The following is a 17,146-nucleotide window of genomic DNA, read 5'->3' on the forward strand; positions in this document are numbered from 1 at the left end:
AATTCAAGGTCATTTCTCCCCATAAAATGCATTAACAAGTTTGAAGTATTTTGAGGAATAGGGAAAGTGGATCTCAATGAAAAGTTCGTTAATTATAATATTCACTCGCTATTTGGAATTTATTTTACGAAGAAATTTCTCAAATGTTCTTGGCTCCTCGAAAAAAATCGAAAATTAGAGAAATTCGCAAAATGGAAGTTCGTTAAATATGAGTCCGACTGTATCATTATTTACTCTGGGAATCATGTTTTTTTTTTCTCAATCTTTCATGCCATAACCTTTTTTCCCACATAGAATTACTTAAAATATCGATAGAAATTAATATTGTTATTAATTATTACTATTGGGAAAACTATGAACTGAATTGTTAGAAAAATAGATAGTTCTTTACATTTTAAAAGCTGTTTGAAGCGTCATTTGTTGTCTCCGTATCTCCCATCAATCAACCAACATTTGAAACCCCATATCAGAGTTACCAGTAGATTTTTCTGTGCCCTGGAGATGATTTTTTTTCAGCATAAATTGGGCTGCTTCTGAACACACTGAATTTTTTTTACCTTGAAAATAAAAAAATTTTGGAAATTTTGAATTGCAAATTTTAGTCAGGACTTATTAATTCATTTAATTCCATTGTAATTCTATTTTGTTCTTCAATCGCCCTTTCAATGGTTATTGCTATGAAATTCCTCAGGAATTTTTAATACGATATGATGTGTGAATTTCGAATTTGAGTGAACTTTTTCACTATATATATTTGCTAAATCAATTATTGATAAAAGGGAAAATTTTGTAGAAATTTTTATTTTTATGAAAAAGTTTTATTTTTGACTGAATTCTGGTAATTAAAAGTATTTAATTTTCTGCAAATACAAAAAAAAAATTTTACATGAAAATTTAGTGCTAGAACACTAACATTTATTTAAAAAAAATTATTGTACTTGCCACCAACTTGGCTAAATGGAGCATGGTTATATGATAATTAAGTCATTTAATAAATTTGTGGTCATATTTTTGATGAATTTTTGTTCTTACTTAGGCAACTGTATTCGTAGTTTTCGTTAAATATTTTCATGCTTTAGGCTACTAAAAGCAACTATTTTTTTTTCTGTGGCAACTTTGCATATTAATGATATAAATCTGTTCTTTAATTGAAGTTTGCTGAACTGGAGACAATACTGGGAGATTATGAGAGGGCGAGAGCAATATTTGAGATAGCCATCAATCAACCAAGGCTAGATATGCCAGAGGTCATCTGGAAAGCTTATATTGATTTCGAGATAGAGCAAGAGCAGTTCCAACTGGCAAGGCAGCTCTATGAGAGGCTGTTGGAAAGAACACAACACGTTAAGGTAAATCCTTTTTACATTCTTGATAAGTGAGTCTCATTTCTTTTTTTTACATAATTCAGTAGAGTTTACTATTAGCAAGGGTGATTGTATACTCCTGGGGTATCCCAAAATTCCTTGTTTTTCGTATTGCAGGGTTGCCACAGACGACTAAAATGTGACTATTTTCGACCTGAGGCAATTTCGGCAACTTTTTTTGCCTGAAAAGTCTAAAAAAGCAACTATTTTCGAGAAAAGTAGACTTTTCTGTGCTTCTATCGATGTTTTTTTAAGAATAAATTAGGTTGACAACCTATGGCCCCAGGTAGCTTCTAAACATAATGCAATTTTTTTTTTCTTAAAAAATAAAAAAAAATTTGAATTGCAAATTTGAGTCATCATGAGCTCAATTTGCACAGACTCTATTGTGGATCTATTTTGTTTCTCAATAGCGTTTTCAACAGTTATTGCTATGAAATTCTGCATGATTTTAAAGAACCCTATGTTTAATACGATATTATGATGCATGAATTTTGAATATTAGTAATAACTTTTCAGTATATATATATTTGCTAAATCAATTATTGATAAAAGGGAAAAATTTTTAGAAAGAGTATGTTGTTTTTAAAACGAAATTTTTTTTTTCTGAATTAATTTTAGTATTTAAAAGTATTCAATTTTCTGCAAATATACTAATGTTTTTATGTAAAAATTTAGTGCTAGAACATTAACCTTTATTTAAAAAATATCATATTGACCATCAACTTGACTAAATGGATCATGGTATATTACAATGAAGCCATTTAATAACATTTCAGTAATATTATTGAAAATTTTTTGTTCTTATTTAGGTAACTATTTTCATGCTCTAGGTTAACTGGAGCAACTATTTTGTTCATTTTTTTCCGTGGCAACCTGGTACTGTTCTTCCGTGTTCACAAACTAGAAGCAGTGCATGCTAGTTTTGCGAGAATATGAAAATTCGCCATATCTCAAGGCCATTGGTTCGTGGACTTCGCGATTCAAAAACTTATAGTCCGACAGAATTTTGAAGATCTTGCTAAATCTTGTTAACGAGACGTTCATATGCCACCAATTACGTAAAGAATTGCGTACTTGGTAATTGTTTTGGTTTTGATGGTTTTTGCAATTTTGATTATTTGGAACTGTGCCGGAATCTATGCTAATGTCACAAATCTTATTCCCGCGATATTGATATCAAACATTAATTTCGTATTTACCTGATTTAAAAAAATTACAAATTGTGATTTCTATTCACGTGATTTGGAAATCAAATATCGTGACTTGAATAGGCTCGTGGCTCACTTTTTTTAAAACCCAGTATTGCGATTCATACTCATGCAAAATTAAAAAATAATGCTGCGACTCATATTCAAACATTTGTAAAATGAAACATCTATTTTTGAATTTTTATACGTGATTTAAAAACTATGCATTGCGATTCATATTCGCATGATCTAAAAATTAAGCACATTTGACTCTTATTTCAAAATATCAAAATTTGTTGAAGTGCACTATTGCAATTCTTGTAAAAAGTAAATTTTCACTTGAATTAGTTACTCTAAAGTTATTAGTAAAAGAATACACAATATTAAATTCTAAATTGATAAAACTATCTTTGAAAGAAACGCGCTTAAAAGCAGCAGAATTTTCAAAAGAAAGAATAATTGAAGCAATGAAGAAATCAATGGAAATAAAAATATGACCACCGAAGCAGTCGGGGGTACCGGCCTTGGTAGCCATGAAACAAAACCTTTTCTATTGAGCGAAGACAAATGCCAAAATTAACTCTCTCAGTACCCCGAAGGTTTTGTAGAAGTCCAAGAAAAAACACTTGAAATGCATAAAACCAAATCAGGAAAGAAATTTCAACAAAATCTTGAGAAAATAAACACTCACATTAAACCGGTCAAACAGCGATTTCACAAACAAACTAAATGCAAAGGAAACTCTAAAGCAAAAGAAAACAATGCCCTCTATTAAAATGCGTAGAATGAAAAAAAGGAATAGTAAAAGCCGTTGCGTAACAAATTAGTATAATGCTTAACTGGTTGTTAAGATTTGATTTTCGCCCTGTTAAAAGAAATAATAAACTAGTGTTCTTCAATCATTCACCCCCTGAAGACGTCGACTTCGGTGGTCATATTTTTATTTTTATTTCCATTAATTTCTTTATTGCTTCAATTACTTTAAAGGTGTGATATATTTTGCATAAATAGGTAATTTAATTATAAATGCAAAAAGTTATGGTAAATATGAAGTCTATGAATTGATTTTTCCACATAAAAGTTTCAGTGTTTTTCACTTAGTGCCACAATCACCCCTGTATTAGAAAATTCAAAGAAAAACTTTGCAAAAAACAGTGCACAAGAAACATTAATAGCATTACTGTTGCTCCATATTTGCTATACTTTAGTAAAAAGTTCTAAACTTCATTCACTTCCTCTGTTTCTTTAACCAAAGTTTCCAATTTCAGAGTTTTTAGTCACTTAAAATCGTTTTACCTTCTTTGAATTTTTATTCTTGATTTACTAGGAGTTAAAGTTATTAAACCTAAGCTGCTTTTTCTGTTGTTTTTTTATTTACTAATCGTCATCTAAAACTTATAATTTGAATGCAGTCAAGTATGTGTAAATTCCACATATGTGAACAAAATCCACATCTTTATTAGTTAAGGCGTGTGATTAGGACTTCCACAAATGAAGATTTTAAAATCGAACAAAAGTTTTCTTGGAGTCCCGCTAATTAAAATTTTATTATTTACACAAAATCTCGTTATCATTCCACCCTTACCGGCACCTTCTCTTTTCCTTCTTAAGTTCTCAATCAGGCACATTAATGACTCTTTTTTACGTAGATTTGCTAGAAAAAACGCCACTCCGGATGAACATCTGGAACTCGAGCTTAAACAAATAAATTTCCATAATAACTTTAGCTTGAAATAATCAGCTACTAAGGCAAACACGCAATGCCTTTGCATGTGAATGATTATGAATTTGAAGCTGTTGATGAATTTAAATATCTTGGAACTACTGTGACCTGCAAAAATGACATAAATACTGAAATCGATAGCTGTTTAGCAATGGCAAACAAGTGCTACTTTGGTTTAAAAAGCCAACTAAAAAGTAAATTTCTTAAGCGAAAGACAAAAATTAACTAATACAAAACACTCCTACAGCCTGTGATCCTATATGGTAGTGAGAGCTGGACTCTTAATAAAATAGAGAACAAATTACTAAGTTTTGAGAGAGGGATGCTTAGAAGAATTTTTGGTGCAGTCTATGAGAATAACATATGACGCACCCTTTGCAATCATGAGTTAAAATAGTATAAACAACCAGACATGGTTCATTTTATTAAAGTTAATCCCACTGATGGCTGGGACACCTTTATAAATCTGAAGACCAAAACCCCTCAAAAAAGTAACTTTTTTTAAACCAGAAGGTACAAGAAAAAAGGATCTTCCAACCGACTAGGTGGCTGGAAGCAGTTGAGAGGGACCTAAAAATAATAAGAATAACTAACTGGAAGACCATGGCACAGAATAAGATCAAGATGGCAAAAACTTAATTGGGACGGCCTTGGCCTGTCAGAGACTGTGGTGCTCAAGAAGAAGAAGGCAAACACAAATGTATTCTAAGGCGAACATAAAAGTAAAAAACTATGTATGAATATTGGCACTACTCTGCGGAATAAGTTAGATATTCATAAGTTGATGCAGAATTTTGATCCTAAGGAAGATGAAATCAGTCTTTATTTAGTAATTTTTGAGCGTCAAGCAAAACGAGCAGAAATACCAAAAGAAGAGTGGGTTACTCATTTATTATCTTTTCTTTCACCTGACATAACAAAATTAATAGCAAGAGAATCTGAAGAACAAACGTACAACTATGATCATGTTAAGGAAATTTTAATGAAGAGGTTTAAGCTAAGTCCAGAAAAATTTAGGATCAAATTTATTCAGCACCAAAAGAAGTTCGATAATAGTTGGAAAGATTTCGTTTTTGAATTAAGGAACTATTTAAACGAATGGGTTCAAGGATTGGAAGTAAAAGATTTTGAAACCTTGCTGGATCTAATGGTTACTGATCAAACTAAACGAAGAGTTCCCAATGAAGTGCGTGATCATTTTATAGACACTTGGTCAAAAATAACTTCATCTACAAAGCTGGCAGAAATACTTGACGAGTACGAGAATGTACGTGGAAGTCGCAAACGATTGACTTGCAGGTAAATTCTGAAAATCGGAGATTCAATTGGCGAGAAGAAAATGCCACACGGAAAAATTCACAGGGAGCTACTTCAAAGAATAGTCGAAATGAAGAAAATAAAAGAAAATATGAGTACAAGCAAGCAAATTATGATCAATTTGATAGACGTACGCCTTTAAAATGTTACGAATGTGGATCTACTAATCACTTACGACCTCAGTGCCCGAAGCTTAAGTGCCAAAAGCCACCCGCTCAAGTTAATCAAATCGGAGCAGGACACGAAGAAGACAAATTACTAACTCCGTACACTCTTATGGCGAAAGTAAATGGAATTAGGATGCCAGTTCTTCGAGATTCAGGTGCAACTATTGATATCATATGCAGAAAATATGTGACTCCAGATATGTTTACTGGCGAAACTGTGTGGGTACAACAACCATTAGATGAAGGCCCAACTTGTTTACCATTAGCAAAAGTTTCGTTATCTGGTCAGTTTGGCAACATTGTAACCAAAGCGGCTGTGGTTAGAAGTGAGTTGGATAAAGGTCGATATCTCCTTGGGAATAGAACAGCGGCTAGATTGCCAAATCTGCAAATGACGGCAATGCAAATTTCAGAGTTAAACGCAGTTAGTACCAGATCGCAAGCTCGTTTAAAAGCAGAAAATGAAGAATATGAGCAACAAAATTCGAACGATACCGAAAACTCTTCCGAACAAGATAATAAAAATCAAGAAATTATTTTAGATGAAAAAGATGACGAGCCAGTTTTAGAAACGGATGCCGTCAGTTCAGAAATGGAAGAGATATTACCAACACTAAATGCCAACTTTGATGAACTTTCTTTAATACAGGTAGATCACGATGAATTCGTTAAAGCTCAACAGGAAAGTGCCGAGTTAAAATCAGTTTTTAAAACTGTGGAAGAAGTTATTCAGAATCAAAACAGTAAGCATCGCTATCTGGTTGAAAGAAAACTTCTTTTTAAATGCCAAGAAGGACGATTAGGAGAAGAAAAAAAACTTTTAGTTATACCTGAGAAATTTAGAAGCCGAATTTTAAAGTTATGTCATGAAAGTACTTCCGGACACCTTGGTGTAACCAAATCCAAAGATAGATTGGCGCGATATTATTTTTGGCCAAAATGCTATAAAGAGATGGAAGAATTCGTACGAACCTGCGATAGTTGTCAAAAAGCGGGGAAACCAAATGATAAAAAAAAGGCTCCTTTAAAAATTGTATCGGTCATACAGGAAATATTCTCAAAACTAAACGTTGATGCAGTTGGTCCTCTTCCCACCACGCCAAGTGGAAAAAGATACTTGATTACAGCCATTTGTATGTCGTCAAAATATCCAGAAGCAATCCCAGTGAATGATATAGGATCTGTGTCGGTGACTGATGCCCTACTTAATATTTTTTGTAGAACTGGTTTCCCACGAGAAGTCCAATGTGATCAAGGAACTTCTTTTATGAGCATGCTAACAACTGAGTTTTTTGATCAATTTGGCATAAAGGTTCGGCATAGTTCCGTTCATCACCCACAGTCGAATCCCGTAGAAAGATTTCATAGAACTATCAAGCGGATTTTACGGGTACTTTGTTTGGAGTCTAGTTCTGACTGGGAGAAGTTTTTACCATTTGCCCTTTTGGCTTTGAGAACTATAACACATGAAAGTACAGGATTTTCGCCAGCAGAGTTAGTACACGGAAAAAAATTGCGTACTCCTGAAACTTTGTTGTATGAACAGTGGACCAAAAGAGAAATAGACGAATCTCCTGCGACGGAATACGTTTTTCACCTAATAAACCGTTTAAAAAGATGCCAAGAAATTGCAGTTAACAAGATGGAAGATGCAGCGTTAAAAAGGAAATCGTATTACGATAAAAATAGTATTAGGAGAGAGTTTAGTGCCGGAGATTTGGTTCTTGTTTTGGCTACATCTAGAGCTAATAAATTGTCTGCTCAATGGATTGGGCCGGGGAAGATAGAAAGCAAAATGTCTGAAACTAATTATTTAGTGAATATTCCAGGAAAAAGAGAGAGTTCACAGATTTATCACGTAAATATGCTTAAACCATATTATAAACGGCCTGCAATAATTAATTTTCTATCATGTGCAGAAAACGATTCTTCATCTTTAGAACAAGATATTGACTTTCCACAAGTGTATATTTCACCAGATGAATTTGATGTATCTGAAATGATTAAAGACAGTCACCTAGATAATCGCCTTAACGGACATGAAATCAACCAATTGAGGAATATTTTAAGAAGATATTCGAAAAGTTTTTCAAATAACCCAGGAAAAACTAACTTAATTGAGCATGACATTCAACTTAGTACAAATAAGCCAATTATTTCCAAGCCTTACCGAACTTCACCCAGACAAACAGAAATTTTAAAAACTGAAGTACAGAAAATGTTGGACTTAAAAATTATTGATTTAGGTGAGAGTGATTATACTTCTCCTATGATCCTAGTAGAAGCACCAAATAAAGATCCAAGGGCCTTGGATCAATGGACGGTAATCAATGCAGGGCGCATTGATTACCGTCGTCTCAACGAAATAACGGTAACACAATATTTCCCACTTCCGAACATAGAAGACCGAGTTGAAGAGGTAGCCAAGGCAAAATTTATCAGTATTTTAGATTTCGCCGAGGGATATTGGCAAATTAAACTTAGTCCAAACGCTCAAAGATTAGCTACTTTTGTTACCAGTTTCGGAACTTATAGGCCATTACGACTTCCATTTGGGTTGAAGAATGCCCCCTATTTTTTTAGCAAATTAATGGCACGACTACTAAAGGGTTTAGAAGAATTTGCAGTGCCATACCTTGATGATATAGCAATTTTCTCAGATACCTGGGATCTTCATTTAGAACATCTTAATTGTGTATTGCAGCGTATCAAAGAAGCAGAACTTACAATGAAACCTTCAAAATGCCGTTTTGTGCAAGATCATGTTCTTTATCTAGGACATATTGTCGGACAAGGCTATAGAAAACCCTCTGATATAAAAACACGAGCAGTTGCCGAATTTCCTGTACCTAAGACCAAAACTGAGATCAGAGCATTTTTAGGACTAGCGGGCTATTACAGTCGATATATACCAATGTTCTCTGTTCTGGTTGCACCATTAACAGACTCTTTAAAAGGCAAAACAAAAAAGGGAGAAATTACCTGGACGATCGAATGCGAAGAAGCCTTTAAGAAACTAAAACAAAAATTAACGAGCCAACCTATACTCTTCTCTCCCAACTATGAAAAGGAATTTATCTTGCAAACAGATGCTTCGGAAATTGGTATGGGTGTGGTATTAACACAACTAGATAATGAAGGCCATGAACACCCCATAATATATCTGAGTAAAAAGTTTAATGAGTCCGAAAAAAAATATTGTACTACGGAAAAAGAATGCGCCAGTATAATTTTTGCCATCAAAAAATTACGACACTATTTAGATGGGCAAAAGTTTACTATTCAGACTGATCATCACCCGCTAACCTGGCTTAAAACAAATGCTAGTTCAAATGCCAAACTTATGCGTTGGGCTTTAGCATCATTACAACCGTTTAATTTTAAAATTGTGCATAGAGCTGGTACTAAGAACAAGAATGCAGATTGTCTCAGTAGAGTATCTTTAAGTTCTTGATTTGAATTAGACAAAAGTTAATTGAGGGGGAGGAATATGTAAATAATGTTTGTTTTTCTTATTGATATATTAGTCTTAAACAGATTGATATATTAGTCTAATACAGATTAGTCTTATTTCCTTATTCATATGTATGATTTATTTATTTTAAAAAACTAACTCGTAAAGAAAGTAGTTGCTATTAAAGTTTGAATTAAAGCTCTAATTAAGGTGAAAATATAAAATAAAAATGCATTGATGTTTTTGAAATTGAACCAGTTAAATTTAATTTAAGAAAGTGTTTAAAAATGATTATATTGAAAATGAAACATAGGTGTTAAGCGAATTTGTTTGTAGAGAAAAGTGCTAGTGTTCTTAAATATGTTATTTTTTTATGCATATAAATATTAACAAGATTGAGTAGAATCTAATTATGTGAAGCTTAAAAATCTTAAGTATATTGTTTGGATTAAAAAAAATAAATAGTTATACCAAGATAAAAAAAAAATAAGCACTTTGAAAAAAAATCTGGTTAGCTTCAGTTTTTAGATATTGTTGTATATATGTAAATAGTTATGTTAATTTGTATTTATTTTGTGTGAAGTTAAATTATAATATTTATTTACATTCTAATTTTATTTCGAATATTTTACTTTGATATCAAAATTGAGTTACAAGTAAATTGTCTATTAATGTTTACTGCAAGAGTCTAAAAATGATTTAGAAATTTTAAGTTTTAAAGTTAATTATTGTACATCACTTCTAATGTAAAAATTGTATCTTGCATTTAATTTGACAATTAGAAAATTTAAATTTAAAAGTGAAATGTTTTGATTATAACATATTGCATTGGTTTCAACCTAAAGTTTTAGAGGACACAAAAAAGTTCATAATAAACTTTTCCCCTGTTTTCTATGGAAAAGTTCTTCCAAGGGGAGAGGAGTTGTAAAGTTTAAAAATATTAAAGAATTTATAAAAGCAGACGATTGTAAAGTCTAAAAATATTAAAGAAATAATGGGTTTGCAAAATCATAATTAAAATAAAGTAAACGCATAAAGAGATAAACTTAAAATAAAAGCAGACGATTAAATTAGAAGTCAATATTTAGAACGACAGAGTTGTTGATTCTTTTTTTAGATTAGTTTTATTGTGGAATTTGAGTTTCCTTATATCCCGTTACGGGTTTTCCAGTTGTTTATGATGTTTTCACTATCCCGTTACGGGTATTGCATATTTCTTATTGTTTGTGTTTGTTAATAAAAGTTTTTATTTAAAAGAAAAACTGAATAGTTCTTGATATAGCTTATGATACGTTACAGCCCCATGTGAAACAGAAACTTTAGTGGCCGAGGTAACATTGTCTTCTTATCTGGTCAAAAGAAATGTTCTTGATGCTGAAATTCTCTGGAGTCTGAAGTGCATCACTAGTAATTATTCATGTAACTCCAGTGAAGGGATTAATAAATTGTTCTCCAAAATGTTTGCTAATAGCTGTATAGCGAGACAATTTTTTGTAGTGCCACAAAGTGAGCCTATTTGGGCTCCTTTGGATTGGCACTATACTTCAAAGGGATTCTTATAAATGAGCTGAAGAATGTTGATTGCTACACTGTACTCTTTGATGAGACGTTAAATCAGTCTCTACAATCTAAGCAGATGGACATTATGGTAAGGAATTGATAATAAAGTTTGCACTAAGTATCTTACCTCCCAATTTATGGGTCATGGAACTGCAGAAAATATTTTGTCCTCTTTTTACAAATGCATAGATGATGGTTAAAAGCTCTCTAAAATACTTCAATTATCCATGGATGGACCCTATGTCAGTTGGAAATTCTATTAGAAGCTTCAGTGGGAATTAAAAGAGAAATATTCCCACCAGGTCATATTCATTGGCAGTTGTGGATTACACATAACGAATAATGCTTTTAAACATGGTGAAAATGGGATATGTTCCTTCTAATTTTTATTTTCAGAAAGAATTGTTGCTGCATAACATTTAGAGAAGGTTGTGTAAATTAGGGATGAATAATTTCAGAAATGATGTTTAATAGAGGAGAGGAGGGGGGTTATGGAATAGTCATGGAATATGAAATATCTAAGATTTAGCTCTGTCTTTCATGCAGCCTTCACATGGAAATATACAGGATTAAAGGATTTCATCATTAACACCTCATTACCATTTGTTATAGATTGTGCTGAAAATGATTTTGTGAATTAATATGTAAAACCAGTAGGGTTGTTTTTAAAAAAATATAAATTTAAGTCCATAATACATATACTCTCTTCTCTCTATTTAGGCAAACCATTTAGGTATTATATTTGAAATTAATTATTGCCACAACAGGCAGTGTTGCTTCTAGTAAAATAGAAGAGAATAGTTTTTAAAATTGGTCTTAAATTAAGGTCCTTGGAAATTTTGTTGAGGTCCTTGAAAAGTCCTGGAAAGTCCTTGAATTTCAATCTCATTATAGAGTGGGAACCCTGTACAATGATTTTAATTAAAATTATCATTGTTGTATTTAAACTTATAGTCAACTATCGTGACATACATATTTATTAGTAGTTATTCATATGTTTCATGACTCTTAATTTTTAGAGTCATATTTTAGAATATATTCAGGGTATCCACGCACCTGGAAAGTCATGAAAAATCATGATTTTCGTTATTGAACAAAATTTGTCATGAAATGTCATGATTTTAACTATTTTTTTAAAAAAATTCATGAAAAGTTATGAATTTAGAAATCAAAAAATCTAATTTTTAAAATGAAATTTACCCTCCCCTGTAATTTCATGGTGTTTTGAATATCTGAATTTGTAACAAAATCCCCACTCACAGTCATAAATTATGAACAAAATTTGTCATGAAATGTCATGATTTTAACTATTTTTTTAAAAAAATTCATGAAAAGTTATGAATTTAGAAATCAAAAAATCTAATTTTTAAAATGAAATTTACCCTCCCCTGTAATTTCATGGTGTTTTGAATATCTGAATTTGTAACAAAATCCCCACTCACAGTCATATTTTATTAAAATATAAAATATTTTTATCATTTTCTTTAAACTTTAAAAATTATGGTGTTCTTTAAAAAAAAATGAAAGAAAAGGCATTATTTTTAGAGCGAATTATCTTTTAAACTTCTGTAATTTCAGAATTTTTGTTATTATTAATTTTTTTATTTTACCAATTTAAAATTCTAGCTGAAGCAAGCCAGTCATTGGCAAATTATTTTATAATCCGAAATGAGAACAGAAAAATCAGGAGTATTTCTTTCCTTTCCGATGAACAAGAAAAGTATCTTTGGGATGTAATTCTTCTGAAGAAAAGAAAAGAAAAATATTTGCTTATGCATTTTATTCGGCTATTTTATTGCTTCAGCTCTTTACCCTGTTTTTTTTTTAAATTTAAAATCAATAAATATGAAGATGCCGAGTGTAACAGTTTTGGTTATACCTATCATTCCAATGAATGTTATGATGATTTTTTAAATTTATTGTTGTGTTTTTTGTCAGAGAAAATAGTAACTTCGTTAAGTCATTAAAAATTCTGGAAATTAGTCATGAAAATTCATGAATTTGAAAATCTAAAATGTAGCTGGTACCCTGTATATTTTTCTAATTTTTAGAATTAATTTGATTGAATTAATTTATTATTTATTTTTAAATCATGAAGGAGGAATATGGAGACGAGAGGTCCAAACAAACTGTAGAAAAGCAAATGCCGAAAAGAGTCAAGAAGCGAAGAAAAGTTCAAACAGATGATGGGGTATGATGCTTCATTTTTTTTTTTTTTTTTTTTTACGCAATTACTTAAAAACATTCTGTGATTATTTTCTAAAAATGATTAAAAATTAGTGGAAGTACTCTCTTCTTGAAACAGGAAATAAACTAGAAAATGTTTGGAGAATTTTTAAAAAGAATGCTGGAGTTATCGCAGGGTTGCCACAGGCAACTAAAATGCAACTATTTTCGGCCTGAGGCGACTTTGGCAACTTTTCTTGCATGGAAAGGCTAAAAAAGCAACTACTTTCTAGAAAAGGAGACTTTTTTGCACTCATAGCAATGTTTTTTATTATTATTGGGGTTGAGAAACTGCAGCCCGCAAGAGCTTCTGAGCACATTGAATTTTTTCTTGAAAAATAAGAAATTTTAAATCATTGAACTGATGAATTTCAAGTTTGAGTCATAACTTTTTAATTCGCTCAATTTGAAACAGTTATTACTGCGAAGCTCTGCTTGATTTAAAAAAATTAAAAAATAAATACATTTTATACGATATTACGATACATGAATTTCGAAATTGAATAATCACTTTTCACATTATATATATATATATTTGCTAAATCATTGATAAAATGGAAAATTTTTTAGAAAAAGTATTTTTTGAATGAATTCTAGTAATTAAAAGTATTTAATTTTCTGCAAATAAATAATTTTTTATCTAAAAATTCAGTGCTAGAACACTAACGTTTATATAAAACTTATCATATTTGCCTCCAACTTTACTAAATTGATCATCGTATATGATTATTAAGTAATTTATAAAATTTTAGTCTTATTAATGAAAATGTTTTGTTCTTATTTAGGCAACTATTTTCATGCTTTAGGCTACTAAAAGCTATTATTTTGTTAATTTTTTCTGTGGCAACCCTGTATCAGGGTAACTCACAATTAACATGTTGTTGATTGGCGACTCGTCTTTTCATGCCCAAATGTTAATCACTGATGAGTGAACTGGTTATTCTAACGGCACTTGCGGTGTAGAGTTTTCAACATTGATCAACGACGTTTGGCATGAAATCAATAATTAGAATGTTTTACTTTACTTCGATATTCTTACAAAATAGAATCGGGTCATGTGACATAAAATTGGAGTGTTAACTCCAATTTTATTTACCATATGCATAGCTGCCAACTGTACTGGATTTTCCAGTAGACTACTGGATATTTCCAGTTTCTCCTGGTCTACTGGTTTAAATAAAATTCTCCTAGTTTTTGTACATTTTAAAAAAACTCCCTAAAATTGAGTAAGTTTCCTAAAAAAAAAAATTCTTATTGAAATAGAATTTTTGTACAGATTATTACTTGCTTGCTTAAATATTTAAATAAGTATTACTAATACATAAGCAAAATATCATTGATGGAAATCAGTTCATAACTTTTTTGTTATCAAATGTGCAGTTTATTTTTTATTCGAAACTCCCTTTTTAAATTAATTTTAAAAAAATCTTTTAACAGGGTGCATAGCGTTTTTTTAAAAGCCCTTAAAGGTGCTTTTTTCATTAGGTGTTTTTAAAAAGTGCTTAATTTTCCATTTTGCAAAATGAGATTTTTCTTTACCGTGTTGATTTTTGCTACGAATTATGTAAAAAGACACAGTTCACATTGTTCTATTCAACGTTTTCACAATTCATTCAACCCCAATCTGTTTCGGCATATTGTCGTAGCGTATGAAAACGCCATTCATTTTGCATGATTCAAAATTTCATGATTTTTGACAATTGTCATAAACAATGCGAAAAGTTTTTTTTTTTTTTTTTTTTTTTTTTTTTTTTTTTTTTTTACATGACGGTTAAAACAAGATTAAACTGTCAATTGTCACAAACTTTCCAATCCTGCCTAATTATATTTTTTTAAAGTGCTTAAAATTATTTTATGAGTGCTTGAAAAGTGCTTAAAAGCTGCTTATTCTTTGTTGTATAATTTGGCTATGCACCCTGTTTAACTATCTGTGATGAATTGAATGCCTTCTAATTTTTGAAATTATGAATATACATATAATGCCTAACATTTCAAGTATGTTTAATGTCAATCATAACTGGAAAATATTGCAATTTTTCTATTTTGATGACTTTATAAATCCCTAAAAATCCCTATGTGTTAAATATTTAGTGCATTATGCAATAATTATCATGAAATTTATATTATTTTGTAAATTCTACTGGATTCTTTCATATCCATGTTGGCAGCTGTGCATATAGCTAAAACTGAGCAATGTGTATAGCCTTTTCATCTTTTATGTATACTTAGGTAGTGGCATTTCTCATGAGGACTGTTTTAATGATAAATTTTTGATACTAAATTTTACAACATTTTTTTTTATTTGCATAAAATTTATCAAAACATTTAATAAAAACTTTAATTTTTTAAAGAATTAATTCGTATTATTAAGATCAGAACTTCATTAATTTATTTAAATTTACGTCACCTGTTGTTTATTGTAAAATTGTTTTTACAATTAATATAAATGTGTTGTACACCTTAATAAAACTCATAGAATAACTTTGAAATTTAGTAAAAATTTCTTCAAAATCTTGACTTCAAAATCTGTCCACAGATTTATCATGTCTGTAGACACATTCACTGCCTGAAAAATATTAATAACATTGAATTATCTTTCAATAATGCATTTGCTAGGAAATGTATTGAAAAAACTTGACTGATAAAAGAAAATTATATTTATTAAATGCCTAAACCCATCATGTTTGGCAATGAATTATTCCAAATTTCATTTTTTACAGTTCTCTTATGAAGGAGCCATTTTGTTAACTAAGATGTTTTGTGTTTCACTCAGCAAAAATCGTGATTTTTGATTTAAATCAGATTTCTTTTATAACATATACCAACAAAAGCAACTGATAAAATGTATTCGTAATACTGATTATTTTTTTTAAAAATTTTATTGCTAAAATAATTCATATTTCTTACTTGAATAGTCGAATTATTATTTATAAATCAATCACTGTAATTTAAATCAAAACTAATTATTTTTGTTGGGACAATTTTTCAATTCCGAAAAAGAATAAATTAGCATATCACTGCTGGAAAAAAAAAACTATTATTTTATGTTACGTTAGGTAGAACAAGTCTTTCTCCATTCTTGAAACACTAACTGTATTTAATAAATTTTTAAATCGTTTTTATTTAAATGAATTTAAATTTAAATGGGTATAATTGAGATTTGTTCATTACAAAGATACTACCACAAATGCAACTTTCAAATTATAGTGAACAATTATTATTTAAAACCTTTTAACTGTAAAGTTACTTTAATGATTTGTGTACATAAATTGTCAGTTTTTTTATTGCAAAAATCAAATATTAAGTACAAAATAAAGTATAGTTGTTAGTTAAAATTGATATTTTGAATTACGTGCGTAAAAATTTTAAGGTTTTGTAGCTGCTGCATATTCGCTAAAGGCAGTTGCCACTCAGCATGGCAGTAGTAAATTTCGTTTCTAGTGGAGCATTATTTTCTAAAAATTAAAAAAAAAATTATTTAGTTATCTTCTAAAAAACTAAATCGTCTATGTAACGTTTCAAAGAACTGGATGCCATTTTGCATATTGTTCTAAATTGCATTTAAATTAACTTATTCCGAGATAGATTTGGGTCTGACATAGAGATGAAGCTGCAATAAGTTTCTCCTGATATATATTCTGCTATAATAATATATACAATGCACTAAAATAAAAATAATTCCCAGAGTAATACAGAGCGTGACATTTTGGATCACCAGTGCTGCGCCCGAAATTATTTCGGACATGACAGTTGAAAGTTGCCTCTCTTAGTTTCTGTAGTGTATCTACCACTACAAAAATACAATTCCAATTTTCTAGTATATAAGAAGTATTAATTTGATTCTATGTTGGGGTTTCATAACACGAATGAAGTTTGACATTGTCGATATCTACTCTCCCCACACTAGTGACCTTCGGTCGTGATGTGAACACGCCTAGTTTGACAGAAACTTCCACTACAAAATCAACACGCCTATCTTAACATTAGCGTCCACTTCAATCTGAACAGGCTTACTTCAATTCTACAATGAGCAATTGACTCGTGACTGCAACATTATCCTCCTCACGCTGTTGCTTCTCAACCTCTATCACACACAACGTATACACTCGACTACTAAAGGCAACACGGGAGCGACCATGACCGTG

The 17,146-nt window shown here is 30.7% G+C and overlaps 1 protein-coding gene across 3 annotated transcripts in view; it reads left to right on the forward strand.

The window, feature by feature from the left end:
- LOC147803291 (protein crooked neck-like) overlaps window positions 1–17,146 on the forward strand; it is a 77,898-nt gene that overhangs the window by 59,231 nt on the left and 1,521 nt on the right. For 2 of the 3 annotated variants that reach the window (XM_087150760.1, XM_087150762.1), the window contains one exon: window positions 12,874–12,966. In XM_087150760.1, the coding sequence (XP_087006886.1) occupies window positions 12,874–12,966 (93 nt within the window). Of the gene's footprint in view, window positions 1–1,154; window positions 1,872–12,873; window positions 12,967–17,146 lie in introns of those variants that run through there. The other variant, XM_087150761.1, reaches the window with a different exon arrangement.

Source organism: Parasteatoda tepidariorum, chromosome 9 (assembly GCF_982258835.1).
Source record: "Parasteatoda tepidariorum strain Cologne lab strain chromosome 9, Ptep-v5.0, whole genome shotgun sequence".
Classification (NCBI taxonomy): domain Eukaryota; kingdom Metazoa; phylum Arthropoda; class Arachnida; order Araneae; family Theridiidae; genus Parasteatoda; species Parasteatoda tepidariorum.